Source organism: Monodon monoceros, unplaced genomic scaffold (assembly GCF_005190385.1).
Source record: "Monodon monoceros isolate NGI ecotype Baffin Bay Population unplaced genomic scaffold, NGI_Narwhal_1 Super_Scaffold_20, whole genome shotgun sequence".
Taxonomy (NCBI): Eukaryota; Metazoa; Chordata; class Mammalia; order Artiodactyla; family Monodontidae; genus Monodon; species Monodon monoceros.
The window spans coordinates 44040493-44067462 of NW_021703777.1; the positions used below are offsets into that span (position 1 = coordinate 44040493).

Here is a 26970-nt window from a genome sequence, read left to right on the forward strand (position 1 = left end):
AAGGTCCATCAGTAGATGAATGGATAAAGAAGATGTGGCATAAATATCCAATGGAATATTACTCAGCCATAGAAAGAATGAAATGTTGCCATTTGCAACAACAGGGATGGACCTTGAGGGTATTATGCTAAGTGAAATAAGTTAGATAGAGAAAGGCAAATACCATATGATTTCACTTACATGTGGAAACTAAAAAGAAAAACAAATGAACAAACATAAAACAGAAACAGAGTCATAGATGGAAAGAACAGACAGTTGCCAGAAGGGAGAGGGTGGGCGGGATGAGTGAAATAAGTGAGGGAGAATAAGAGGTACAAACTTCCAGTGACAAAATAAACATAGGCAGAACGCTCTATGACATAAATCACAGCAACGTCCTTTTTGACCCACCTCCTAGAGAAATGGAAATAAAACCAAAAATAAACAAATGGGACCTAATGAAACTTAAAAGCTTTGGCACAGCAAAGGAAACCATAAACAAGACCAAAATACAACCCTCAGAATGGGAGAAAATATTTGCAAATGAAGCAACTGACAAAGGATTAATCTCCAAAATTTATAAGCAGCTCATGCAGCTCAATAACAAAAAAACAAACAACCCAATCCAAAAATGGGCAGAAGACCTAAATAGACATTTCTCCAAAGAAGATATACAGATTGGCAACAAACACATGAAAGAATGCTCAACATCATTAATCATTAGAGAAATGCAAATCAAAACTTCAATGAGATATCATCTCACACCAGTCAGAATGGCCATCATCAAAAAATCTACAAACAATAAATGCTGGAGAGGGTGTGGAGAAAAGGGAACACTCTTGCACTGTTGATGGGAGTGTAAATTGATACAGCCAGTATGGAGAACACTATGGAGGTTCCTTAAAAAACTAAAAATAGAACTACCATATGACCCAGCAATCCCACTACTGGGCATATACCCTGAGAAAACCATAATTCAAAAAGAGTCATGTACCACAATGTTCATTGCAGCTCTATTTACAGTAGCCAGGAGATGGAAACAACCGAAGTGTCCATCATCGGATGAATGGATAAAGAAGATGTGGCACATATATACAATGGAATATTACTCAGCCATAAAAAGAAATGAAATTGAGATATTTGTAATGAGGTGGATGGACCTGGAGTCTGTCATACAGAGTGAAGTAAGTCAGAAAGAGAAAGACAAATACCGTATGCTAACACATATATATGGAATTTAAGAAAAAAAAATGTCATGAAGAACCTAGGGGTAAGACAGGAATAAAGACACAGACCTACTAAAGAATGGGCTTGAGGATACGGGGAAGGGGAAGGGTAAGCTGTGACAAAGCGAGAGAGAGGCATGGACATATATACACTACCCAACGTAAAATAGATAGCTAGTGGGAAGCAGCCGCATAGCACAGGGAGATCAGCTCGGTGCTTTGTGACCACCTAGAGGGGTGGGATAGGGATGGTGGGAGGGAGGGACACGCAAGAGGGAAGAGATATGGGAACATATGTATATGCATAACTGATTCACTTTGTTATAAAGCAGAAACTAACACACCATTGTAAAGCAATTATACCCCAATAACGATGTTAAAAATAAATAAATACATAAATAAATAAATAAATAAATCATGGGGATGAAACCTACAGCATGAGTATACAGACAATAATAGTATAACAACTTTGTATGGTGACAGATGGTAACTAGACTTATCGTGGTGATCATTTTGTAATGTATAGAAATATCAAATCACCATGTTGTGAAACCAGAAACTACCATAGTGTTGTAGGTCAATTATACTTCAATAAAAAAACAAAAGAGGGAGTTGTAGAGGCTCCAGAATCACTCAAGGCCTCTGCCTCGCTCCATGGCTCCATATTAAGCCTTGAAAGAGGCATCAGATCAATCACCAGACATACCACATTGCATGATGGAGCAAGTACCCAGAGGCAAGGAGAAATCAATAAATGACACCTGAAAATATAAAACAGTCAACCGCAGGTTGCCCAAAGCATCACATTAATCCGAGTTAGTTTACAGTTTCACATTACACCTGAGACTGTAACTACTTGAGTCTGCAAAGTTCAACTCTTTTTGTTCGCTACCTGTATTTCTTCCTTATTCATTTATCCATGGCTTAAAAACTCATACTGAACACCCAATCCTGTGAATAGACCCCAAAACAACAGTCTGAGTGGGTCCTGTGTTAATACATTCCTGCAAACCTCTCTTCCCAACTCTGTCTTATACAAGCCCCCAACAGAACACCACACAAAACCAATATGCTCTCAAACCTTGCTCTGGAGTCAATCTGAAGGTTGACTGATTTTTATTAAACCAACCAGAAAAGAAAAATAAATTCCTAAAACCTAGGAAACACCTTTGTCTTAAGAGGCTTGAAGTCAAAATCTCTTTGCAGGAGAGAATTCCTTGGGAGAACTCAAAATGAGTTATGATGTACAGGGAAAGAAGCCAGAAATCAGAGCAACAGGGCTTGAGGATTAATCCCAGTGTTCTGATATACAATCAGAAAAGCATCGTTCCCGAGGGCAGGCTGCTCAGTTGTGACAGGCTACAAGTGGCCAGTCCCCCTGGTCACCAACTGTAGGCAAGCTTCAGGCTCAAGCCCCAGAGGCCACTGTGATCTTCTATGCAGAGAGGGGGCTCAAAACAGGGAGCTTACGGTTTTATTTTTCTGACTACAAAGTGAGCCATGGAAGAAAATATGAAAAACAATTTTACATAGTATAAATGAACATAAAAATCCCCCCATGTGGGCCTTTTAGAATAAATAACTATTAACGGGTATTTTTCTCTTAGTTCTTTTTCTATACAACTTTCCATATGTAGATTTTTACATAGATGAGATTATATTAAATACTGTCATATAATAACTTTTTTTTTCCACTCAGTACCATCAGCATTTCCACGTGTCATTAGGGACTCTTCGTAAACATCATTTTTAGGGGTTGTATAATATTCCAGCATTGAATAAACAAATAAAAATTTACCATTTTTCTTATACTTGATCATTTACTTCCAATTTGCCCACTTTTATAATGAAGGCCATGATAAGACCCTTGTGCATTTTAGATTATTTGCTAAAAGACAAAGTCAGGCTTCCCTGGTGGTGCAGTGGTTAACGATCTGCCTGCCAATGCAGGGGACACACGGGTTCGAGCCCTGGTCCGGGAAGATCCCACATGCTGCGAAGCAACTAAGCCCATGCACCACAACTACTGAGCTTGCGCTCTAGAGTCCGCAAGCCACAACTACTGAAGCCTGTGCACCTAGAGCCCATGCTCCGCAACAAGAGAAGCCACCGCCTTAAGAAGCCCACACACCACAATGAAGAGTAGCCAGCGCTTGCAGCAACTGGAGAAAGCCCGCGTGCGGCAGCAAAGACCCAACACAGCCAAACATAAATAAATAAATAAATTTATTTTAAAAAAAGTTACATCCAAGATACATTCTTGAGACTGCTTCATTGTAACTTTGCCTGCACTAGGAAATTTTTTTAAATTTATTTTTTATTGAGGTCTAGTTGAATTACAGCGTTGTGTTAATTACTGCTGCAGAGCAAATGACTCAGTTATACATATATATACATTCTTTTTCCTATTCTTTTCCACTGTGGTTTATCACAGGATATTGAATATAGTTCCCTGTGCTATACAGTAAGACCTTGCTGTTTAAGGAAATTTTAAAATAATAAAATGATCTTGGCTAATTTGGTTGGTGAAAATTGGTGTTACATAGTTGCTTTGGTTTGGATTTCTTTTATTGTAAGTGAGGCTGAGCGTTTAAAAACTCCTTCTTTCAAACAACAAAACTGTTCAAATGTCTACTGTACTCACAGAGCTTTCAGTATGGTGGGGATAAGGACCCTGGATACATAATTACACTTAAGTATGAAATCTGTGTAATCTCATAATAATTTGAGATATCAGCCCGTGAGTTCTTTCCTCATCCACTGCAACCATCCCGCATTAGACCTGAGAGTGTGGGCCACCATGTGCTCCCAGAGAAATTTAGCAGAATCAGACCAGCACAGATATCAAATTCACAGAGCCCAGGGCACAGGTGAAAGATAGAAGAAAAAACAAACTTGAATGTGGAAATTGGAGCTAGGAGACCCAGGCCCTCCCCCACCAATACGACCCCTACACTCTCCACCTCTGTACCCCAGCCTAGAAAAACCCTTCGAGCTGGAGAGGAAGAAGGAGCAGAGAGACCATTCAATTTGCCTCTCCCCTCCCCTCCTGTGGAACAGGTTGGAGGTAGCTGAGTGGAATATTCAAGAATCCAACAGTGAAGCAGACTTGGGCTGGGCTTCTTGACTTAAAGAAAGTCGTCTCCAAACTGAGTCCTTTGTCATGAGGCAATAGAGACGGTGGCACAGTGGGATGAGCAACAAGAGAGTGTAAGGCAGACGCTTAGACACGGGACTGCCTTGAGACTATTGCAAACTTTTGTAAAATGCAAACCAGGAAAGCCCAGGGGCCATGGAAGTCTCTGATGGGGTACCAGCTCGGTCCAGGAAGCAGATAAAGCTGCCTGGAGGAAGCTGAGACAGAGACACTGAGTGGGAGTCAGCTGCTGGAGGAGATGGGCAGGGTGAGAGAGCTTGGAAGAGGTCCCAAGAAGAGGAAAAACATGGAAAAACCCAGAAGCGCAACAAAACAGGATGCCTTCAAGGAACTGAAAAAAGTCCAGTATGGCTGCATCTTGAAGAACATTCGGAAGAGCCACTCAGGACCTGGCTGTGCTAATTTTGAAATACCTTGTAAGTCACGAAGAAGTGTATGGATTTATCCTCGTGGCGACTGGAAATGGGTTTGTCTATGTGTATACCAGTCTATCTACTGAAGTCTCTGTGTTATTACTACAGGTTTAAATGAGAAATTGTTGTATGAAAGGTAACTAGTGATGGCAGAAGACATTAAAACCACAGCAAAGAACCAACAATCCAAGAAAACTGACACACAGCAGCTTTCAATGTGAACTTTTCTGGGGCGAGGAGAGGGGTCCCTATGTTTCTGTCCCCCTCCCCCTTCCACTATGTCCACAGAAGACCCTTCTCTGTTAATAACATCCACTGCTGAACAGTTTTCTAAAGGCTTATTATGCTAGAGTAGGCATATTAGGAAAACTAAGAATCCTACAGTGTAGGTATACGAAGGCTTCTGTGACCAGGGACGGAGATCTCAGGTGTCCCCTGAGAAAGAAAACCAACACACCAGTGGTTTGTCTTTCAGGCACGACCAGGGAAGACCTTTCCACAAACTGTCAGCTTCTAAAATGCCTTTAAGATTCAAAACAAAGTAGAATTTGGCAAAATCAGTAGTACCTAGCAAGGAGCCCTTATCAATTTGCTAAATGAAAGAAAAAAAAAAAACATTGGAGTCAAAATATTAGGAAATTGTGGGGAATTTGGAGGCCCATGAGAAGCTTCACCTGGACTGCACCACTTGGTTCTCAAAATCCACTCCAGGCCAAGAGGAACAGGGCACTACTTGGCTGTGTGTGTGGCAATTTACAACTGCCTTGTCAGTACAGTTTGAGAGAATGAAGAGAGAAATCTCCCCATGGCCAGCCAGATGTATTAATTATACAATCTAGACATAGTTAAGAGGTGTTAGGAGCCCATCTCCAGGCGCTGCAGGAGGTGACTGACTATGTGTCCGAGGGAACTGCTACGACACCAGTCACTTGACGCACAGTAAAATCTAGGGGCATATTTTCGAAGAATTAAGCTGATTGGGAAGTAAGTCTTGAATTCTTCTTGGTAGGTGGTGCCATCTGACAAATCCTGATTCAGATCCTTGCTGGACCCACACTGGTAGGAGCACAACTGTCAGAAACGGTGTCCTTAAAATGCCAGTATTCTCAGAAAGGCCGACAAACCACAGAGTGAATTCTCCTGTAATCGTCCTCACCCCACCTTCCACTCCCATTCCTCCCCACAGGTGATGGATGTCTGGAACGAGTTCACAGGATACACTAGAGGAAGTTTATACTGTCACTGCTTAATTTGTACCAGGACCACAGTTACTAAAATAGGGGAATTGAGTTTCCAACCCACCAATCTAGCAGCCTCTGCAAGGATTAACGGCCCATCATAAAAGCCCCATCTGTGCAGGAAGGCATTTGCATCTGACCTTCCTGTCTGTAATCAAAAAAGGAGGCTAACCTCAAATATGTCTAAATGGTGAGCATGCATCCATTAATTGCTTAAAAACAGAGCCTATTCTGAAGCCCGTCTCTCAGAGTCCTCCCATAGCTACTCAGTAAGTAAATCCTTATTTGTCACTATTTCAATTATAGTAAAGAGTCTTTAAATAAAAGACTTATTAAAGGATGACAAGGAGAGGAGAGGGACCCAGGATACATTTAGGTGTAGTCTGTTTCAGATTACTGGTATATAATAAACATGTGGAGGGGAAAGGGCAGATGGACTTCCAGGTGTTTGTGTATGTGCCTGCTTGCTAACAAACCTGGTGAATCGCACTTTAAACAAAGTAATGAACACACTATAAGGGAGCCTGGAAATGGAGTATCGACTCGAGCTGAAATAAATGCACTTCTTGTTTTAAGATTCCATTTGTTTTCTAAATATGCACAGCATGCATACATACTAAAAATGTAAATACATAAAGAATTAATATTTTGACTCAGCAGCGGCAATATCCTCTAACATGTCACCCTGCAGCTGTGAGGAAATTATATGTGGTCATCACCATGTGATGTTATGTTCAAATCACAAAGGCTCTGCTTCAAGGATCAGTGAGGATTACGCACAATCGCGATGGATGGAAGCACACGGCAGTGAAATGACTTATTTCACATCTTTGGAGCAAAGTGAAAAAAAGCTTGAAGATATCAAAGTAAATGTGTACTGTTGAAGCAGTGGCTTTGGATGTTGGTTTTATGGGGCAGTGACTCCTTAGCTGATAAATAATGGACCTATAAAGACAATTTTAGACACATAGTGAGATTTTTAATAATGTCCTATCAGTCGATTAGGTTCTTAATGAAACCACATTAAATGTGTTTGGAAGCTGTTAAAATAATCAGCACTTGTATCTGTTCCGCATCGGGTGAAAAGGGAATGATTCCGTGCTGAAGCTCTGGGTCCTTAAAGTGTGTATAGACTGAATTCTGATGCCACTTTTAAAATTGACAGGGTTCTACTTGTGAGACAAGTACAGCAGGAATCCTGAAAATAACATATGAATGGCAGAAGGAAAAGAAGCCTCCTCTCTTCCCCTTTTGATCATCACTTTGGTCCTAGCCCACCCATGAGGTCTTTAGAAATCACGTGTTCTTTTTAGGGTTAGGGTTTAGGGTTAGCTCTCAGTTAGTACAAAAACAAAACAAAACAGACAAACGAAACTTCCCATTTTTTCAGTGTCTGTGGCTATTGTTTTATCCTGAAAAAACCAATCATCAACAACAACAAAACCTACTACAACAGATTGGCCTTAGCGTTATAGGACAGTGATTTCCACCCAGTGTTGACAAACTTACAAATGTGGTGAGAAGGTTGCAGTAGGACCCACGGAGACAGACAGCTGGAAGAAGGAGCGGGTGAGAGGCAGTGTCAGATGTAAGAGCAAGGCTCTCTCCTCAGTTCTGGTGCCAGTTCTTGCTGCCAACAAGGAAACATGAGCACCACTCCTGCCTTGTACCTGACCTCCCATCAGTTTATGTTTTACTCTTGCCTTACCTCCAAAATAGAAAAAAGTTCACTGCGATCCACATTTATGGCATGTGAGTTGGGTGTGAGGCACTATGGAAGTTGCTGCAGGAGATAGAGCACTGAGTCAGAGTCAGACCCTTCCCTCAAGATGCTCATGACAAGGTCCAATGTCAGAAGAAAGCCACACTTAAAATGCAATTAATGTCTAAGGAGGACCAGAGAATATTTTATCCAAAGGGAATAAGAGGGACTTTAACTTTGCAAGATGTGGCAATGATTAAAATATGGAATAGGGGTGGGAAGGAAGCAGGTGTAACTCAATTTTGAATTACAGTTGATCCTTGAACAATGCAGGGGTTAATCTGAGTATAACTTATAGTCGGCCCTCTGTATCCCCACCCCCATCCTCTGTATCCTCGGATTCAACCAACCGTGGACCATGTAGTACTGTAATATATACTAGTGGAAAATATCTGCATATAAGTAAGTGGACCTGTGTAGTTCGTACGCACATTGTTCAAGGGTCAACTGTACTCAGTTCTGAATTACGCTGATTGAAAAAATCAGTAGTGGATCGACAAGAGAGTCAGGAGAAGGAAGGAAGGACCTGGTGGGGGAGGTTTCTTTGGAGGTTTCTGAGTATGTTGTTCCTGTGGATCAAATGTCCAGAAGGTAGACAGATAGAAATGAGAGTCTGGAGATGATGACCATGTGTGGACTTGAGATAGACTCTAAGGAGAAAACAGAAATGAGCATTGGATCAAGACACTAAGGTCCTAAAGGAAAGGGGGTCAGGGAGGAAGAAGAGAAGGAAAGATAAAAGAGGGAAGGAAGGAGATGAAATGAGTAACCAAAAGAGGAAATAACTATTGGGCTAGACCACCTCTTGAGGGTGATGGGACAAAGCAGCTCTGGATCACAGATGGAGGAGTTCCCCCGGGCCAGGGTGAGGGAGATCCTTTCTCAAAGGAAGCAATGAGGAAAACGGTATCTAGAAGAAGATACAGAGACATTTGCGGAGAAAAAGTGAGGGAGTTTTTTTTGCTGTTGTTGTTTTTAGGAGATTATGTTAATCTTCTAAACACTAAAGAAAGCAAAGATGTCAACTGATCGGAGTGAGAGTTGAGTTGAGGGAAAGCATAGTGAGTACACATGGAAAGGTCATGGTGAGCAAGGTGACAACGCATCAAAAAGAGTTGTAAGTAATACAATTGCTGAGAAGCAGAGAAGGTCCTATTGGAACTAGATCGGATGACGAAGTCTGATGACGGTGTTCACACGCGTGCCCTCTGAAGTGGCACTGCTCCAAAGCCCAGGTCTACTGCGTTTTAGCTGTGAAACACTGAGTAGATTGGTTAATGTCTCTCATCCAGTCTCTTGGGTTGTAAAATGGAAATGCTACTAATCATAGGATTGACCTCCCAGGGTTGCAGTCAGGATTAAATGAAATAATGTATGAGGAGCTGGTACATAGGAAGTGCTCAATAAACATTAGCGATTATTCTTTATCTGTGGCAGGCCCAATCAGGATTGACATTGATACTGGTGGTCATACTTACATCTAAGTCACTATTTTTGCCCCATTACATGTAAACACAGAGATTTACATGTGTGTAAGAAAAGTAGATAAGGGTAGCCATAGCAATTTTGCTGTCTCTAGTACTTAATTGGATAGCCTATGAGCCTAAATTCAGTTGTGTTCTTTAAGTATAAACACTCAAAGTCTTCTCTGCAATTCAGCTCCTGGCCTGTAGTTTTTATGAAGACAACAGCAATTGTAACTTCATTGGGAGCCCTGCCAAGTTGAAAACTTGTAAGTAAGGTCATTTCTAAAGCTATATAAGATATTGTTTAGAAAAAGTCACATGAAGGAGAAAATACAAGTTCTTTTTTTTAATTTAGGAAGGTCTCAATTTAAAAATAGGTCGTGTTCTTTTTTTTCTGAAAGTAAAAGTTCAAAGAAAAGAAATGCCTTGAAATATTCAATCACCCTTCAGCAGACATCGTGGTCCCTTAAATAAAACACAAATTCAGAGAACAAGGGAGAGACAATCACTGAAAGTTCCAGAGAGAGATTGGATATGCAACTCATAGTTCAAGCAATAGGAGATAGGGTGACAGATGAGAAATGAGAAAAGAATGTGCATTGCCAAAAAAGAAGATAAGGAAAATAAAGGAGGTGTTAAAAAAAAAAAAAAGACGACACAAGAAAATTGAAAAAATATAGAGATAGAAGAATAGGGCCAGATGGAATGAAATAGAAGGTGAAAGAGAAGAGATAAGAAGCAAAAAAAATGAGTCGCACTAAGAAGATCCTTGATGTAATTAGCATAGGATGCACTGGAAGGGGATTAAAGTAGACCTTAGGGCACCAGAATCAAGTCATTCCTTTGCCCGACATTTCCTGATCACCATCTATGTGCTGGTTAGGCACTGCACTGAGCTCTTAATCCCACTTCCACAGGAAGGTTTCTTGGGATGATCAAATGAAAAAATAAGTGAGAAAATGCTTAAAAAACTATAAAATGTCAAGAGCACAACATTATTGTTATTAACAATAACATGAAAAACAGACCTCGTCCCAGCCAAAGCCTTGGAAGTCATACTTAGTTTACCAAGCAGTAACTCTACCTCCTGCTGGTTATTGCCCATATCCACAACCGGAAAACGGCCAATCAAATTAAGTTACACAACGGACATATGGATATGGGGTGGGGAGTCAGAGAAGGGTGGGGGATGAACTGGGAGACTGGAATTGACATATATGCTATGTATAAAAGAGGTAACTAATGAGAACCTACTGTATAGCACAGGGAACTCTACTCAGTGCTCTGTGGTGACCTAAATGGGAAGGAAATCCAAAAAAAAGGGGATATATGCATATGTATAACGGGTTCATTTTGCTGTACAGCAGAAACCAACACAGCATTGTAAAGCAACTATACTCCCATAAAAATGAAGTTACACAAACATAACGGAATGCTATTTAGCCATTAAAAATGACAATGATGTGGATTCTTCCAATTATTTGCCAACACATGGAAATACACAAAGTGATGTGAGAAATAACAAAGAAGTACAGGCATAGCTCATTACATTTTGCACTTTGCTTAACTGTGCTTTGCAGATGATTCCTTTTTCTTTTCTTTTCTTTTAAACAGACTGAAGGTTTGCGGCAACCCTATGCTGTCAAATGATGGTTGGCATTTTTTAGCGATAAAGTTTCTTTTTTTTTTTGGCCACACCTCTCAGCTTGTGGGATCTTAGTTCCCCGACCAGGGATCAAACTCAGGCCCTTGGCAGTGACAGCGCGGAGCCCTAACCACTGGGGGGAGTCTCGGAGAGAATGGATACATGTACGTGTAGGGCTGAGTTGCTTCGCTGTGCACCTGAAACTACCACAACCTTGTTAATCGGCTCTACTCCAATATAAAATAAAAAGTTTAAATATTATTTTAAAAAATGCATGTATGTAACCACTGAAAAAGATTAAAAGACATGTGGAGTGATATAAATTATTAAAACTTAGTATGCATTAATGTCTTCATTTAAAGTTTATCTATTTATTTACTAAGGGTATATAAAATAAAAATACATGGCAATCTAAAACAGCTTCCGGCACTTAAAACAGACCGGCAAGTTCTTGCAACTTTCCCCAGTAGCGCCTCTCCAAACCATCTTGTCATACCAGTCCCCGACGATCTACCTTTTAATCTACAATCAGAAAACTCTTCTTGAATCCCTATTGTTGTAACCAACTGTGTTTGTCCTCATCCTAGGTTCCTAGGTTCAAATCTTGGCTCTATCTTCCAACTTTTCTCATTTTGAGTAAATGACTTAAACCTTACTTAGGTTCAGTTTCTTCATATGTAAAATGGAGATAACATTAGTACCTACGTCAGAGGATCACTGGTAGTGTTAAATGGCAAAATGCATTCAAAGCAACTAGCGCAGTGCTTGTCACATCATAAGCCATCAGAACCGTCACCGATTATCAGAAACTCACAGAGAACATGAGCTAGTCAATGCCAAGTGCTAGGTAACTGGTAGAAACAAGTCAGCGTACCTAGGAATTACAGCGTGGGAGATGCCAAAAGGAAGCTGGTCCTAGAAGGGACGGAATCTGAGCGAGGCCACGAGGGACGGATGGGTAGGATTTTGATGATGAAAATAAGGTAGTAACTGCTACATGTTTTAGTGTGTGCCTCTTTCCTTCTTTCAGCTTACAGCCCCAGGAGCAGCTACAGCAAGATGTAGAGCAGTGCCAACCCACTTTCCCTACATGCAGAAACTACTAAAAAACAGAACTGGCTCCCACCTCTCTGGCTTCAAGTCAGAGTATCTGGAGGCAGAGAGCTGTGCACTGGCTCATGCAGGGCTCTTTCCCAGTCCTTAACGATGTTCGATTTGAACTGTTTTGTTTTTTTCATTACTCAGTGTTGCAGTTCTATCAGCTTATTCCAAAACAAGGATTTGTTGCTCTTTTAATCTGTGCATTTCAACTTTTTCACCATGTTTTTCAGGCTCCTCTTTCAGAAATGAGTGACAATGAATGGGGAAAATTGTAGAAGGGACTCAAAAGGTTTTGTTTTCTTTTTAATGATTTGGAAGAAAAATGTTAACAGGTTTTCTAATCAGTCAGCTCAGGTTCAGAGAGCAAACACTTCTCAGACCCAATGCTAGAGGATAATTACGGATTGCTCTTTGATGCTCCCAGCAGTCAAGAGAGTGGCAACCCTGAGAATTCTTGGGGCCCCCTCTGCTTGCCCACAGAGAAGAGAAGGGAGGAAGAAAGGACGCAAGGGAGGGACACACTGAGGGATGGAAGGAAGGAAGTCCACAATCTGAGTATAGGTTGAGTATTTCATTTTACCTTTAGGGAGTGCCAACAAATTGTCCAACATATTAACATCAGCTAGTGCAGGGCTTCTCAAAGATTGTTTTGCAAAGCACTGGTTAGCCCTGTGAGAGTCTATAATAAATCGGAGGAAGGGGTCTGCAGTGAAATGTTTGGCAAATGATGGGCAGCCTCCTTCATCTCAGAGATTCACAATGCACATCTGCTTAGTTGAGGTTTTGAGAAATCCTGAAATAAAGAAAGCTGCTTTATTTAACCGAGAGTTTCCTAAATTTATTCAGTCATGAGACATTTTTGCATGTAACACCTATTAACCATTGCCTAGAACTCAACTACCATGGAGTACAATATGAAAATTCTCAGAGCAATATTTCTTTACTGTCACTTGTCTTCTTTTGCTTACATTCTGGTACAGATTTATGAAGAAAACAAACCAGCATTTAAAACAGTACTGCATTAAAAAAATGTTTAATCCCCTAGAATTCTACCATCCTAACAAATCAGCTATTTAAAATTTTGCAGTCTTCATAGAAAACAAACCTACGGTTACCAAAGGGGAAGGCTAGGTGGGATAAACTGGGAGTATGGGATTAAAAGATGCACACCACCATGTACAAAAGGGATAAACAACAAGGATTTACTGTAGAGCACAGGGAACTGTATTCAATATCTTGTAATAAACTATAATGGAAAAGAATTTAAAAAAAGATATATACATATATGGATGTTTAGCTGAATCGCTTTGCTGTATACCTGAAACTAACACAATATTGTAAATCAACTATACTTCAATTAAAAGTAAAATATATATATAAAATTTTGCAGTCTTCCCCTCTACAATATTACTCTAAGTATTATCTCCTTTTCTACGTAAGAATTAAAAAGTACAACCTTCCCATTAGACATTCCAGAAAGCCCGAGGCATTTTTTTAATGCATCTTCATTTGGATATTTCTCCTTCATGTTTTCTTTTTAATTCTCACCCTCTTCTATGAACAGGAGAAAGGTTTTAGCTGAGAAAGACAAATGGAGGGAACACCCCAGGCTTTGAAATTTGGGGAAAACTTTGTTGAGATGCGGGCAAAATATAAAGAACAAAAATCTATGAAGACAAAACCTGGTTTTTTTCACCCCAGTTCATTCATCTTTGCTGAAAGCCGTCACCTCTGGCCTATTCTCACAAACTGTATATTTGCTTTGATAGACTTGAAGGGAAAAAACCCCACACGTATGACATCTCCACATGTCATAACACATTGAGGTTATTGGACCTCTTCCCAGGACGTGTTTATTCTTGTCTGTGTGATAGATTAGATGTAATTTTCTTCCTTAAACAGCTAAGTGCAATTAAGAGGTCTCTGATGATGATCTTAGGTACAGCTCAGATAGAGAATAAATCCTGTGAGTAAATGCTACCACCCTGCAAAGCTCACACACGGTAGAGGGAGCAGAGAGGGTGCTTCTCCAGGGCTTCCACAGTTAGACCTTCCCAAGGATGATGGAAATACACTCTACTGACCGCACTGCAGGGGTGAATTACCTTCTGCTTTGTCTATCACTAGGGATCCTCCCAGCACCTTCCTGAGTTTAGATAAAAGTCATTGAAATGCTCCAGGAGGTTATACAACTGACTGAAGCAACACCTCAGCTAAAAAAAGAGTTCCAGGACCTTAGGTTTAGGGTAAAATGGAGATAGCAGATAAGCTCGAGGTGGCTATGTTCAGCAAGCACTTAGACTTTCACCGTCCTCCTGGACAGCTACCCCAGATGTCCAAGGGTCCAACCTGCCCAAGCTCAAACACATTATCTTCCTATTTTGGCCCTTGGTAAATAATGCTCCCATTCGTTGAATTTACTTGGCCAGAAATCATCCCCCAAACTCCCTCTCCCTCAGCCTGAGGGCTAAAAGATCACCAACTTCTGCTGCTTCTATTAGGTTGAACCATATAAAAATTGCCAGTATTTGACCAGGTTTTGCCCACAAAACAGCAATGCCCCATAGGTCAACCTAATGTATAATTAATGCTTATTGAAGCCATGCCTCTTGCTTTTCATCCCCCTCAGCACTTTTCTCATCAAAGGGCTTCATCTCTCATCTGAATTCTCACAACTCCCTCCTAAAGGTCTTTCTGCCCCCAGGCCTTCTTCTACGCAATCTTCTGCAGATCTTTCTCTTTGCAGAAACGTAATCATAACATTTCCCTCCTTAAAAACCTTCAAGAGATCCCCACAGCCTTGATAACAAAGCATATTCTTCTTAAACAGAACATACAAAGGCCCTCGTGACCTGCCTTGCTTCCTTCTGCTTCAGGTCACAGCACCTCCGTACTCGGGGCTGGCATTCTACTTAACTCTTGGCTGGTGCCTGAATAGAAAATATTCTTTGGCTCATCTTCTGGAATGCTCTCCCCTCCGAATCTCCAAACCCCTCTAATTCTTACTCATGTTTCCAAATCATCTCAGTTATGACATATTCCAGAAAGCCTTCAGTACCCAGCCAGCACTACACACACACACACACACACACACACACACACACTCCAGTCTGGGTTAGGGTGCTGTCCCACAGGCTCATCTCATAGCCACAGTAATAACATATTCAACACATATCTCCTCCCTTCACTATACAGTACATTTCTTGAATGCAAGCACTTTATCTTATTCATCTGGGCCTCCCCTGAGCCTAGCACAGTGCCTGGTATGGAGCGTGTGCTTAAAAAATGCTTGATGAAGCCATAAACGAATGAATGCATTACAGTGTTACAGAGAGAATCGGGATGTGTTTGGAAAGGGCATATATATATATATATATATATATATAATTAAACTTTGGGGTCAGTGCACTTCTCCAAAAGATCAACAACTGAAATTACCCGTCAAAATTTTCTGTAACAAATATTGTTATGCCATTCTCAACTCAACAAAGGATTTCCAAGCACTAGACAATGGGTTACCTTATTTAAAACCTTCACTTAATATACCTAATCTCAGGACAGCCAAGGTGTGTCCCTTCCAGCTTATTTTAGTGGCACCTGCTCATCTAGGGCTGGGGACTTTCAGAGTCATTTATAGTCCCATGGTCCTTTATTCTAGTGGTCCCTTATAAGCCTTAAAAAATTAATGCAATTCCTAATCACCTACTTTACCATCAGAGGGCTCTGGACATTGGAGGGAACAGAGTTGATTAGAAGTTAAATTTTTCCAATCTCCTTATTTATATACATTATAAACATTTATTTATAAAATATGTCCCAGCATAAAATTTTTAGGGTCCACATGCAGAATAGATTGGAAATAGAAAAGCCATTATGAAGGTTCAACCTTCTAATGTCTCTCTCTGACTATAATCTCTCCTCACTACAATCTATCTTCCAAAAAGCTTGAAGATTTCCTGCCTATGACATAGTCTTAGTTATCACAGTCACCCCTAAAACTCTCATAGCCCTATTGCCCACAAGAGTCAGTCCAAATTTTTCAGCCTAGAACTTTGAGTTCTCTATACCCTGGTTCCAACTTAAATTTTCCAACCATTTCATCTAATATGCCTTAATTCAAACCACTGTCCTTCAGCCAGGTTGGACCACTCTCACTGGCCATGAATGGCCCACATGTTCTACCCCCTGCGCCCATCTCCTGGTAGAACCACATCTGGAAAGCCCGCCTTGTTTCCCTCTGTCTAACAGAATCCTAGCTATTCTTCAGGAAGAACTTTAGGCCCCGTCTCCTCCACAATGCTTTCCAGATCTTTTATTTCTCCCTCCTCTGAACTCCTACAACCCATTCTGCCTATCGATGTTATTATCCATAAATTGCTTTGTACTATTTGTTAGCTGTACTTGTGTCTTTGGTTTACCTCCTTAAGTAGCCTGGAAGATCTCTGTGACCCCTCAAACAGCAACTCAGCACCCTGGACTCAGTAGATTCTCAAAAAATATCCACTAATGTGCTTTAACCATGTTAGGAACCTCTTACTAGCTGCTCTTTTGTATCCTAAAGTAAGAATCAGTAGCTGAAGTCAAGCTTACAAACTATAATACCAGTTAGATCCGCCCTTGCCAGATTCCTCTTCAAGGGGAGGCACTAATGCCTCCTATTTGCCCACTTCCCAAGTCAATCCTGACTACAATGGCAGGACTGGCAAACAGCTCACACCCTACAGCGGTGGGGTATCACATTTGTCTAAAGCCTGGAATCTCTGAGCTTCTACCTTCCATTGCCTCTAAAAGGTCTGCATTCTCAATAATCGGGTTTTACCCTGAATTCCAGCCTGTTTTGGCTGTAGCCCCGCTCTCGACAGTTCAGTCTTCCTAAGGTATAGATCTTGGACCCTAATGTCTAGTCTTTTTTTTTTTTTTGGCTGCACCGCACGGCTTGTGAGATCTTAGTTCCCTGACCAGGTATTGAACCTGGGCCCTCAGCAGCGAAAGCTCGGAGTCCTAACCACTGGACAAATAATGGTCTTATTCATCCTATTTTTGTTGTTGTTGTTATTCGGAGCATCTGACCATTAGTTATTTGTTGTAGGAATGGATGGATGAACACAAACACTGCATGGCTCCTTCATCATTATCCAAATTCCAGGCTGCTTTCCTGACTTATTTCTTTTTGAGATCTGAGTACTAAACTGAGGAGGAAAAAAATCCCATCTCCTGAAGCAAGTGATTTACTTCTAGGTGAATCTCCCTATATTTTTGTGCCTGGGGCTGATGACAAAGTTTCCCCACAGCAGGAGATAATGTAGACAAGAGGGCGACCGTCCTCTGAGTGACTGTTTTGAATATACTTCTTGCTCTCTTAAGCTGAAGTGCACCACACGCACGTAAGGAACCATTATCATGACTTCAATCTTCATTAATATGAGGGTCTAAGTTTTCTCAGGAATTGCAAGAGTATTATTAGAAGATTCCAGTTGAATCCACAGATACTTACTAAATGTCTGATAGGAAGCAGTGAAGTGAGTTTTCAGACATTAGACAAATATCTTCCAAAGAGAGCTCTTATTCTGATGACAAAGGACAAATACGAGAGCCTCCTGGAGCCTGGCAGGAGGAACCCGAGCATTTGGCTAGTGATTTCTGAGACTGCGAAGGGGGTCTCACTCACCAGCACAGTAGCCCACGAGGCTGAGGAACTGCTCCTCTTTACAGCTGGTCCTGCAGCTCCCAGCAGCCAGAGTAACGTGAGGGTGACAGGAGATGCAGTCAGATTCCGATGGGCCGTGGCACTGCCTGCAGGTGGGGTGGCACTCTAGAAGGTAAAACAAGAACCAGGATTGGAATTAGCAGCTCAGCATGTAAACACATGAAGTACTTAATGTACTCCACAAATTACACTAAGAGCAGACTTCAAATACTAATCATCTTGGGAAGATTCTTGAGCAAGCCTGGCACACCCTTAGGCATTGACCGAAAGACGGCATTTCTAGTGTCAGTGAAAACACTGGCCATGAACAGAACGTGGAATCTAGAACCACTGAATGAGGGGAATTGGCTGCTCAGCATGACCATCCCCATCTATATAAGTAAGAAAGTTCAGGTCAAAATTACAAAGCAGAAAAGCAAGTGGTAAGACTGTCCCTCTCTAAAATTCAAAGAGCGAGACAGGCAGAAGAGGGAGACATTTTGCTTCTTAGAAATCCCGGGCAGGAAAAGGGGGAACCATCCACAGCAGGGGAAACTAAAACTTCTCACTGGAGTCGGATGCCAGCCGTGCTCTCCCTCCAGGCCACAGCCTGGATGCCTGTTTCAGCAGCAACGCTTAATTAAAATACAAAGAACTGAAAAAGGCCTCTTTCTGGAGGTTATCCTGAGCCATGTTTGAAGTTCAGTCCCTTAGACAAAACTGTCAAAGCGGTTTTCCCCAGAAAAACCACCTAATTACTGAGAGGTACTACACTGAAAAAGAGCAGTGAGTCCCAGTAAGTGTAGGCAATAAAGATAAGGATGGCAAAGAATCAAAGAAGGTTGCAGCTGTGGCTGCACTTGTGCTGCCAAGGTGGGCAGCATGGAAGGAGATGGAAGGATTTCTCTGCCAAGGACGAGAAGGTCTGAGCCTGTCTGATTCCAAGAGGAGGAGAGGTGAAGGGCTGGAGCTGGGTAGAGCTTGCTGGAACTGATGACAAAGAATTCCCTTCTGGCACAGAGCTGGTGGGAAGAAAAGGCACAGAGTTCCAGTAAAGTCAACTGCCTCTCATGTCTTCTGGCGGGAGGCCAAGGGAAGATAAGGAGTTATAGGGGAAAAAAAAAAAAAAAAGCAAGCAAGCAAGAAAATGAACTGCTGATTAGAAGGCTAGCATGAACTATCACCTCTTCTACATTCCTGAGGCTCTTAACTTTGCAAACGCACGTCCAAAAGATACTAGCGCTCTCGGGACGTTCTCCCACCGCACAGGGCTTCCTCCCTGCCAGAATATTTCCAGTGACCTTGGTGCCCTGCCGCCCGCGGTGCCCTCCATCTGCGGGTTTCAAGCAGGCAGAGGCACAGACAGAGAAGAGTTAGAGCTACTCAGACTTTCCTCCCCAAACAATTCTCCACACACGAAAACCAACTGGGCGAGGGTGAGAGCACATAAGGACAGACCACAGTTTTCAAACACAACCCCAGTGACAAAGAAACCAGGAACCCCCCCCCCCCCAGCCACCACCACTGAGCTTGATAGAGTGTTTCAAGTAAAGCAACCCATCAGGGGCCTACAGAGACTAAAAAGCTAGTGGAAGAAGACAATTCCAGAAGGAATACAATAGTGATCTTCAATGGTCTAAATCTGTGTTCGCATCAAATTTCCTCTTTGGTGTTGGAGGCCAGATGAATCTTACAAGTGTTAATTTATTTCAAAAATATTTTATACATTTACTACCTGTCTTCCGATTCCAGAAACACATACCAAACGACTTCATAACCTATGGGCTTTTTCCTGTAAGTTGGCCTCAACACTCTCTTTTTAGAAATAAAACCATAATCATGATAGAATGTGTTTTGTCTTGTCATTTTTTTCTGTAGATACAAGAAAACACAGGGCTACAGTAAGGTGCTTAAATTTTAGTATTTTGTCGAGTCCAACAAAACCCTGCACTAATCTGAACTGGCAATTTCTTGAACCTCTGTCACTGAAATATAAAGGTGCTCTTAAAAACATATCGGACTGGGCTTCCCGGGTGGCGCAGTGGTTGAGAGTCTGCCTGCCGATGCAGGGGACACGGGTTCGTGCCCCGGTCCGGGAGGATCCCACATGCCACGGAGCGACCGGGCCCGTGAGCCAAGGCCGCTGAGCCTGCGCGTCCAGAGTCTGTGCTCCGCAGCGGGAGAAGCCACAACAGTGAGAGACCCGTGTACCGCAAAAAACAAAAACACATATTGGACTGACATGTCAAGGAAGAAAATAAATACCTCTCTCTCCTTTTGCTCTATTAGGCTGCAGCCAGGCGAAGGAGGGCAGAGACCTGCAGAGGCAATGCCAAACGCCTGATCCCACAAAAATGCATGAGAACCTGTGGTAGCTCATCTCCGTGATGAACACCACCATTAAATCCACCCCTCACTGTATGAAGAGGGTAAAGCTGATTCTAATTTTTCATTTCGTCCACACTTCCCTATTGGATGAACAGAATTTCACTTGTTCCCCTCACTCTATCCCTTGACTCCTACAAGTTCAAGACAAGGATTCACAGCCCATTCCTAGTCCCCTGGTATGACAAGGTTTCTAATTACCGAGTCGGGTTGCATTATGAAGATAAAACATGGGCACAGGGAATATGCCCCAGCATGTTACATACTCACCTGTACAACTGCCTTCCAGGTTAAAGTACCCATCTGGGCACTGGGAGAGGCACTGCCCAACCAACAGCACGTGGGAAGGCCAGCAGGCTGTGCAGTTATGCGGGCTCTTCCCTGCACACCCAAAACAGGATTGGTGGCAAGCTGGAAGGAAGATAGAGCAGAGGAGACAATCAGGAAAGCCACCATTCGACAAGGACAGTAGCTCTGTCCCTCCTGTTAACATTCCTGCATCGATAGAAGTTCTGCGCATTCACTGAGCTATTTTTCCAAGGACAGGGCACACATCTCACATACTTCTTTCTCAAGGATGTACCCTACAAAGCAAGCATCTGCGGAACCCAGATTAAGAAAGGCATAAATGCCGCAAAACGGAAATCACCACTTGCAGAGTCATCCATTTCTTTCTTCCCATGTTCCCATTCTCAGAGAATGTCAGATAAAGAACAGCAAGCCACAACAGGTCTCCTTGCCTCAACACAGTGCCTCTACCATCACACATCAATGGGCCGCTGACCAGGCTGTGCAAATTAAAGAGAAAGGTGACGGGAGCCTTACTTACTGACTCCACAAAGGTTTAATATGATGTCTACTCTCTCATGGCGACAGAACACACACAGGTGAGAAGAACTGTCCAACATTTCGAGCGGCCCAACCAGCTGCATCAACAAACACACAAGCATGTAACTGGAATATGATAAATGGGGGATGGAGTACAACAGAGAATAAGAGTATCACATCACAACTCTCTGTGACCTCGACTAAGGTATATAATTTCTCAAGCGTCCCTCTCCGTCATGTATAAAATGAGGGCATAAACTATACGTACTGCTGTGGACACTCCATGGGTTGTTTACCCTGCCTCACTCGTTTCTTCCCACGGAAACCACGATAAAGCCTCTTGCCCACGTCTTCCCCTCGCTCCTTCTGCCTCCTGACCAACTCTAGTGCTTCCCTGTGTGGCCCCTGCATGATGTGACATGCCCTTCCTCTTGGGAACTGTGAGTAACAAACTCTCTCTCCTATAGCAATCGTCTCTTGATCTTTTGGCCTCACCGTATCTGAATAATAACAAAATCTACGATTTGAAACAGCCGGTCATTCACCTCCAATCATTCATTCATTCATTTGTTACTAAGCCTCAGGTAGGTCTAGGTGCTGGGGAAACAACTGTAAGACAATGCATGGGATGACCCCATGCATTTCAGGCCACCTTCTCTCCAATGGACAAGATTCACAGCCTGCGGGGACACTACCTTCAGTCTCCTCTTTGCCTCCTCTGCCCCCTCTATCAAACACCTGGAAGATTTATTTAGAGACCAGCAGCTTGGAAGAACCAGATGGGATTTTACCCCACTGAGGTCTCCATTTCCACCAACCCCCAATAAAAATGCAAATTTCAATCTTTGATTTATGTGGGGCTGTTACGAGCTAGGATGTCCTGGTCCAGTAGTTTAACTGGCTGTTAAAGTACAAAACTCCTGGTATATGGCTGGTATACGATGCTGTCCTAAGCCGTCTCGTGCTCCACCCTGGCACCCTGCTTCATCCATAACCCAGAACCTAAAGGTTTAATACCTGTACCAGGAGGCCTCCAGGACCCTGCTCCTGAGTTAAGGCCAGGACCCATTTGGATTGGGCAGTACACCCCACCTTACTGGTTGGTAAAACTCTGATTATCCTCCCTGGATACATTGCAGAACTTTCTATCTGTTCAACAGTATTTATTACTCTATGAAAAACAGAGCCAGAGTTCCACGTTTTAAAATAATTTCCTTTTTTTTTTTTACATTGCCTCGTTAACAACTCTAATAGCACAAGTCACAGTAATTTTTTTCCAAGTATTTTCAGAATCACTGGGAAAATATTTCCTCTTTAAAAAAAAATAGAATAGCTAAGCAAATATTATAAAGGAGGGGTACACATTAGCTCATTATTTAAGACGTTTAACGCAAAGTGAAACAGCATGTAATAGAAAGTCAGGTGGCAATATTTCAAAAACCAGCTAAATTTATATTGTCAACACAAAGCCTTCCACGATGATGTGGGGAAGCAACATACTTCTACATACTTAAATATATTTGTGATAATACTAATATGTTCATATTAGACTTTACAAGATTGCTAAATTTTCTAGCTCTTCCTGTTATACCTCCTTAATAAATAGGAAATCAAAGCGTATCATTGTGGAATTGAAAACTGGGAGAAGGTGAATTAACGTATTATGAGCACACAACTTATTTCATCTCATTCCATTCGGTCACAAAATCAATGTGATAACCTGGTTCAATGTGAATAAAGATTGTTATTGAATTATATAAAACAAGAAAGCAATGAGGACAAATGAGTTGAAAGGTTGATGGGCCAAGAATTCCAGGAGAAAGGCCCTTTGCCTCCCAGTAGATTTTAGAAATAAGCCTCACCGGACATCCCCACGGCAGATTTCAGAATTGCCTTCGTTAGAAATGTTTAAGAACCAAATAGATAATGAGCTAGTTAGTTGCTGTGTGGCACAGAGGGAAAAAGATATGCTGGGTGACCTTCCTCTCAATGTATTTTTTTCTTTATGATACTCTCTTTCTGTAACTACAGGCATTTGCATCTTTAAAAAAAGCTCATGAAATTTCAATTCTGTGCTGGTTTTGGAAATGTCTACACTATTTCAGTGACTTTTATGAGGGTCTATCATGCTATGGAATGATTTCATAGCAGCAGTTCTGGTTTGAAGTCTAAGATCCTTCAAGGAAGACTAACTCCATTACAGGGCATATATGTTAGAGATCTGAAAAAAGTTCTATGAATAATTTCTCCACGTAACACTACATGTTTAGAGAGTGGCTTTCCGGTTGATGGCTGAGTATATTTCTGAAAAAGCATAACTGAGCTGCTTAAGCACTAATAGTGTCAGTACTAAAAGTGTCCTCAGATGGTCGTAAATTCCAGTCAACCTGACTCCGGTAAAAATTTTACCCCAAACAATTAAAACATATCAATTTTTTGTTCATTCTATTTTCTATTTAAATTTCAGACAATGAACACTACTACATTTTTTTTTCTTTTTAATAACGCAAAAAGTGGGCCAGCATCCCAATTTTCATATATAAAATTTCCTGGCTTTTCAAGTCAAAACAATTTTTGGAGGTAGACGTCTTTCAAATTATGATGTAAATATCAAAATCCTCTAGGATATGCAGTAGGAATACTGTGATGAGGGATGAACATTAAAAGGAGTGAAATCAAATAAAAGCGCTCTCCCTCTTTCCCTCACCCTTCTTTTCCTTCTTCTTTCTTTTTTTAATGAACATGATCTAACGTACCTCCCCAACACCGCACTAGATTGGGAACCCTTAAAGAGTAAAAATCACATCTCCATCTCTGTGACTCCCGCAATACCTGTCCTGGGCATGTCACAAGTTCTCAGTAAATGAGTTTCTGCTGACTGAAAGGGTGGGCAAGTAGGAAGGTGGGGGGGCAGGGTAGGCAGATGGAAACACTGGCAGACACTTCTAGGTCTCCCTTCTCTTTGATCTTTTCTTTTCAGCCCTTCTCTGTTTACGTCATGAATACTGGAGCTTCCCAAAATTGTACCCTCTGCCCTTTTCTTCTCACTCTTGGGCAAACATCCATAGCTTTAATGATGACCTCCATGCTGGTGAGTCCCAGATTTATGCGTACAGCTCTGACTTTTACCCTCAACTCTAATCACATAAATCTAACTGCCTAAGGGATATCTCTGCTTGGTGTTTCACCGGTATCTCATATTCCTCATTCCCCCAATACTACCAGTATCCATTTCCAAGCTCAATCGCTATCTACTTGTTATAAATTATGGCATCACGTTCCCTCTGTCCAAACTGTACTCGTTATCCACCTCCAGCCCATCATCCTACCCCCTACCTGGTCTTCCATTTGTATTCCCTGGCTCACCTTTACCCCACCATTCACCAAGACACTCATGCTGAGATCCTTAAGACTTCTACTTTTCCATCACCACGACACAGCCAAGGTAGGTTGACTTGCACTTCATAAATCTCTGTCTAACATCCCAATTTAACCATCCTCATGGCCCCTCAGTGTAGACCTTCAACATCACTCCTGATGTGGATTAGTGCAGCAGCTTTCTAACCAGCCCCACTGTTTCTCCCAACTTACCTGCCACACCACGGCCAGAGAGATCACTATAAAATGCAAACTGACCAAATTATTCCCCTACTTAAAATCTTTTACTGGTTCTCTAAAAGCTGTAGCATCTAAACTCCTGAGCACAGCTCATACAGCCCTTCATGACAGGACTCACCCCCGTGTCTCCAGTATCACTCCCTACAACTCACCCCTTTGGACTTTATACTGCAGGAGTACCAAATGCATGATGCTTCTCCAGATACGCCATGCCTTTGCGCTTGCTGTTTCCCTGGCCTAGAATGCCCTTTCCCATCTTCTTCCCTGGTGAAATTCCCATTAATCCTCCACAGCCGGATGATGTGGTTTTCCTTTGCAAATCTTTCCTCATACCCTCTCCCCGCGACAGTCAGTCTCCTTGTTTGTGTTCTTCCTGTATTTTGTGCCTACAGCCATTACAACCTGTATCATGTTCTTTTAATTACTTGTTCAGTGCCACTCTTCTCAACTTGATCACACTTTCCTTAAGGTATGGTCTGTATCTTTTTTGTCTTTCTATCCCCAAAGCCTAGCACACCCATGCTATAAAAGCAAGAAGGGGAAAGTGATGGAACATTTCTAGAAGGCATGCATTTGTACAGCTATGTCAGCACTCCAGGGAGTACATTAAAGACCGTTGCTTAATACAGATGCTACGTATTTTATTCAATTAACGCAAGGGAATCCCAACTTCATAAATAGTAACATACTCTTAAACAGAGCACGCCGACCCCTCCCCATTTATTTCTTTAATTAAAGGTCTGTGCCTTAAGGCCTTTGGTGAATCGTAAGAACTAAATAGATCAAAATACCACAGTGTACTTTATTTCTTCCCATTCACCCAAAGCAAGTTAATTAATTAATCAAAGTAATCAATGAATTTTCTTATTAAAAAAAAAAAGAAATGGGCATTCTGGTCCAAGATGGCAACATAGGAGGCTCCTGAATTCACTTCCTCCCATGGTCATACCAAATCTACAGCTACACACAGAACAATTCCCTCTAAAAGAAATCCAGAAACTAGCTGAGCAACTCCTATACATTAGATGAATGAGGGGAAAGAAAAAAACAAAAACCCACATCAAAACGGGTAGGAAGGCAGAGACATACAATCAGGAGGGAACTCACAACGCCCAGCTTCTCCCTGAGGAGTTAAGGGTTTACAACTAACATCTAGCACCCCAACTTTAAGACTTCCACCTGAGAAATGGGACCCCAAAACTCTAACTCTGAAAGCCAAAAGGGCTTGAATCCAGAAAACCTCTAAGACTAGAGCATACAAAGAAACAGTTCTTCACAAGCTGCCTAGGATTTGCGGTGGTTGTGTCCCCCCAGGGCTCAGGGCAGAGGCATCAGTCAGAAATGCCCATCTCCCAGTCTTTTCCTGAAAGAGACGTATTTGCATACATTAAAAGCTGCAGCCTGAGGGTCAGGCTTCTACTTTAACACACGTAGAGGCTGAGTGCCTGCAATCCTCTTCTGAGAGCTGGCCGCGAGGTCAGGCCCTCCCTCTGCCCAGCTCCAGGTCACTCTTTCTTCCTGGAAAGAGCCTGTGTGCACTTCGAGGGCCCTGGCTTTTGTGGCTGCTGCCCAGAGGACACACCCCTTGATGGCCAGACTCTGGTGATCAGCAGGGCTTGAGTACGTGGATTTAGTAGGACTGTAGCAAACAGAGGAACAGTTCTTAACTGGCTACCCATGTCCTCGGGGCTCAGTGCAGAGGGAGTGGACAGAAAACCCACCTCCCAGACTTTCTCTGAAAGAGGTTCATTTGCACAATTTAGAAGCCGTTGCAGAAGGGTCCAGATCCAATCAGAGAGCATCTAGATGCTGACTGAGATCCTCCCTTTTGAGACAGGGACAGGGCTTTGCACACCCTTACCTACTGGGTGCCACTGAGAACAAAGAAAGTGACTTGGACAATCACAAAAGTTTAAGACACAACCAAGAGCTAGAGCTAGGCTGAATGATAAGGTTCAGACAACAGACTGGTGATTGTTGGGGGTGGGTAGGGAAGGCTGAGGGGAGGGGAAATGAGTGAAGGTGGTCAAAAGGTACAAACTTCCAGTTATAAGATAAATAAGTCCTGGGGAATCTAATGTACAGCATGGCAACTATAGTTAACAATACTGTATTGTGTTTTTGAAAGTTGCTGAGAGTAAATCTTAAAAATTCTCATCACAAGAAAAAAAATTGCAACTATGTGAGGTTTAGTTGACACTAAACCTACTGTGGTGATCATTTTGCAACATAAACATATATCAAATCATTATGTTGTACAGCTTAAACTAATACAATGTTATATGTCAATTATATCTCAATAAAACTAGAAAAAAAATGCATACCAAACCTGTATTGATTTTGTGCAATTTTGCCCCATGCAGTAAGATCCGTCTAAGGAGGCAATACTATCTTCAAGATGGAAAAAGAAGGCTTGGAAAAATTTAGTTGCTAAAATCTCCCTGATGTTTCCCTGACCAAAGCTCT

The 26970-nt window shown here is 42.0% G+C and overlaps 1 protein-coding gene across 1 annotated transcript in view; it reads right to left on the reverse strand.

Annotated features, from left to right (window-relative positions):
* The window catches only part of FRAS1 (Fraser extracellular matrix complex subunit 1), a 463438-nt gene that overhangs the window by 173514 nt on the left and 262954 nt on the right, over nucleotides 1-26970 (reverse strand). The window contains exons 19-20 of the mRNA XM_029235334.1: nucleotides 20329-20469; nucleotides 17656-17799 (exon numbers count right to left, since the gene is read on the reverse strand). Coding sequence (XP_029091167.1) covers nucleotides 17656-17799; nucleotides 20329-20469 — 285 coding nt within the window. The remainder of the gene's footprint in view (nucleotides 1-17655; nucleotides 17800-20328; nucleotides 20470-26970) is intronic.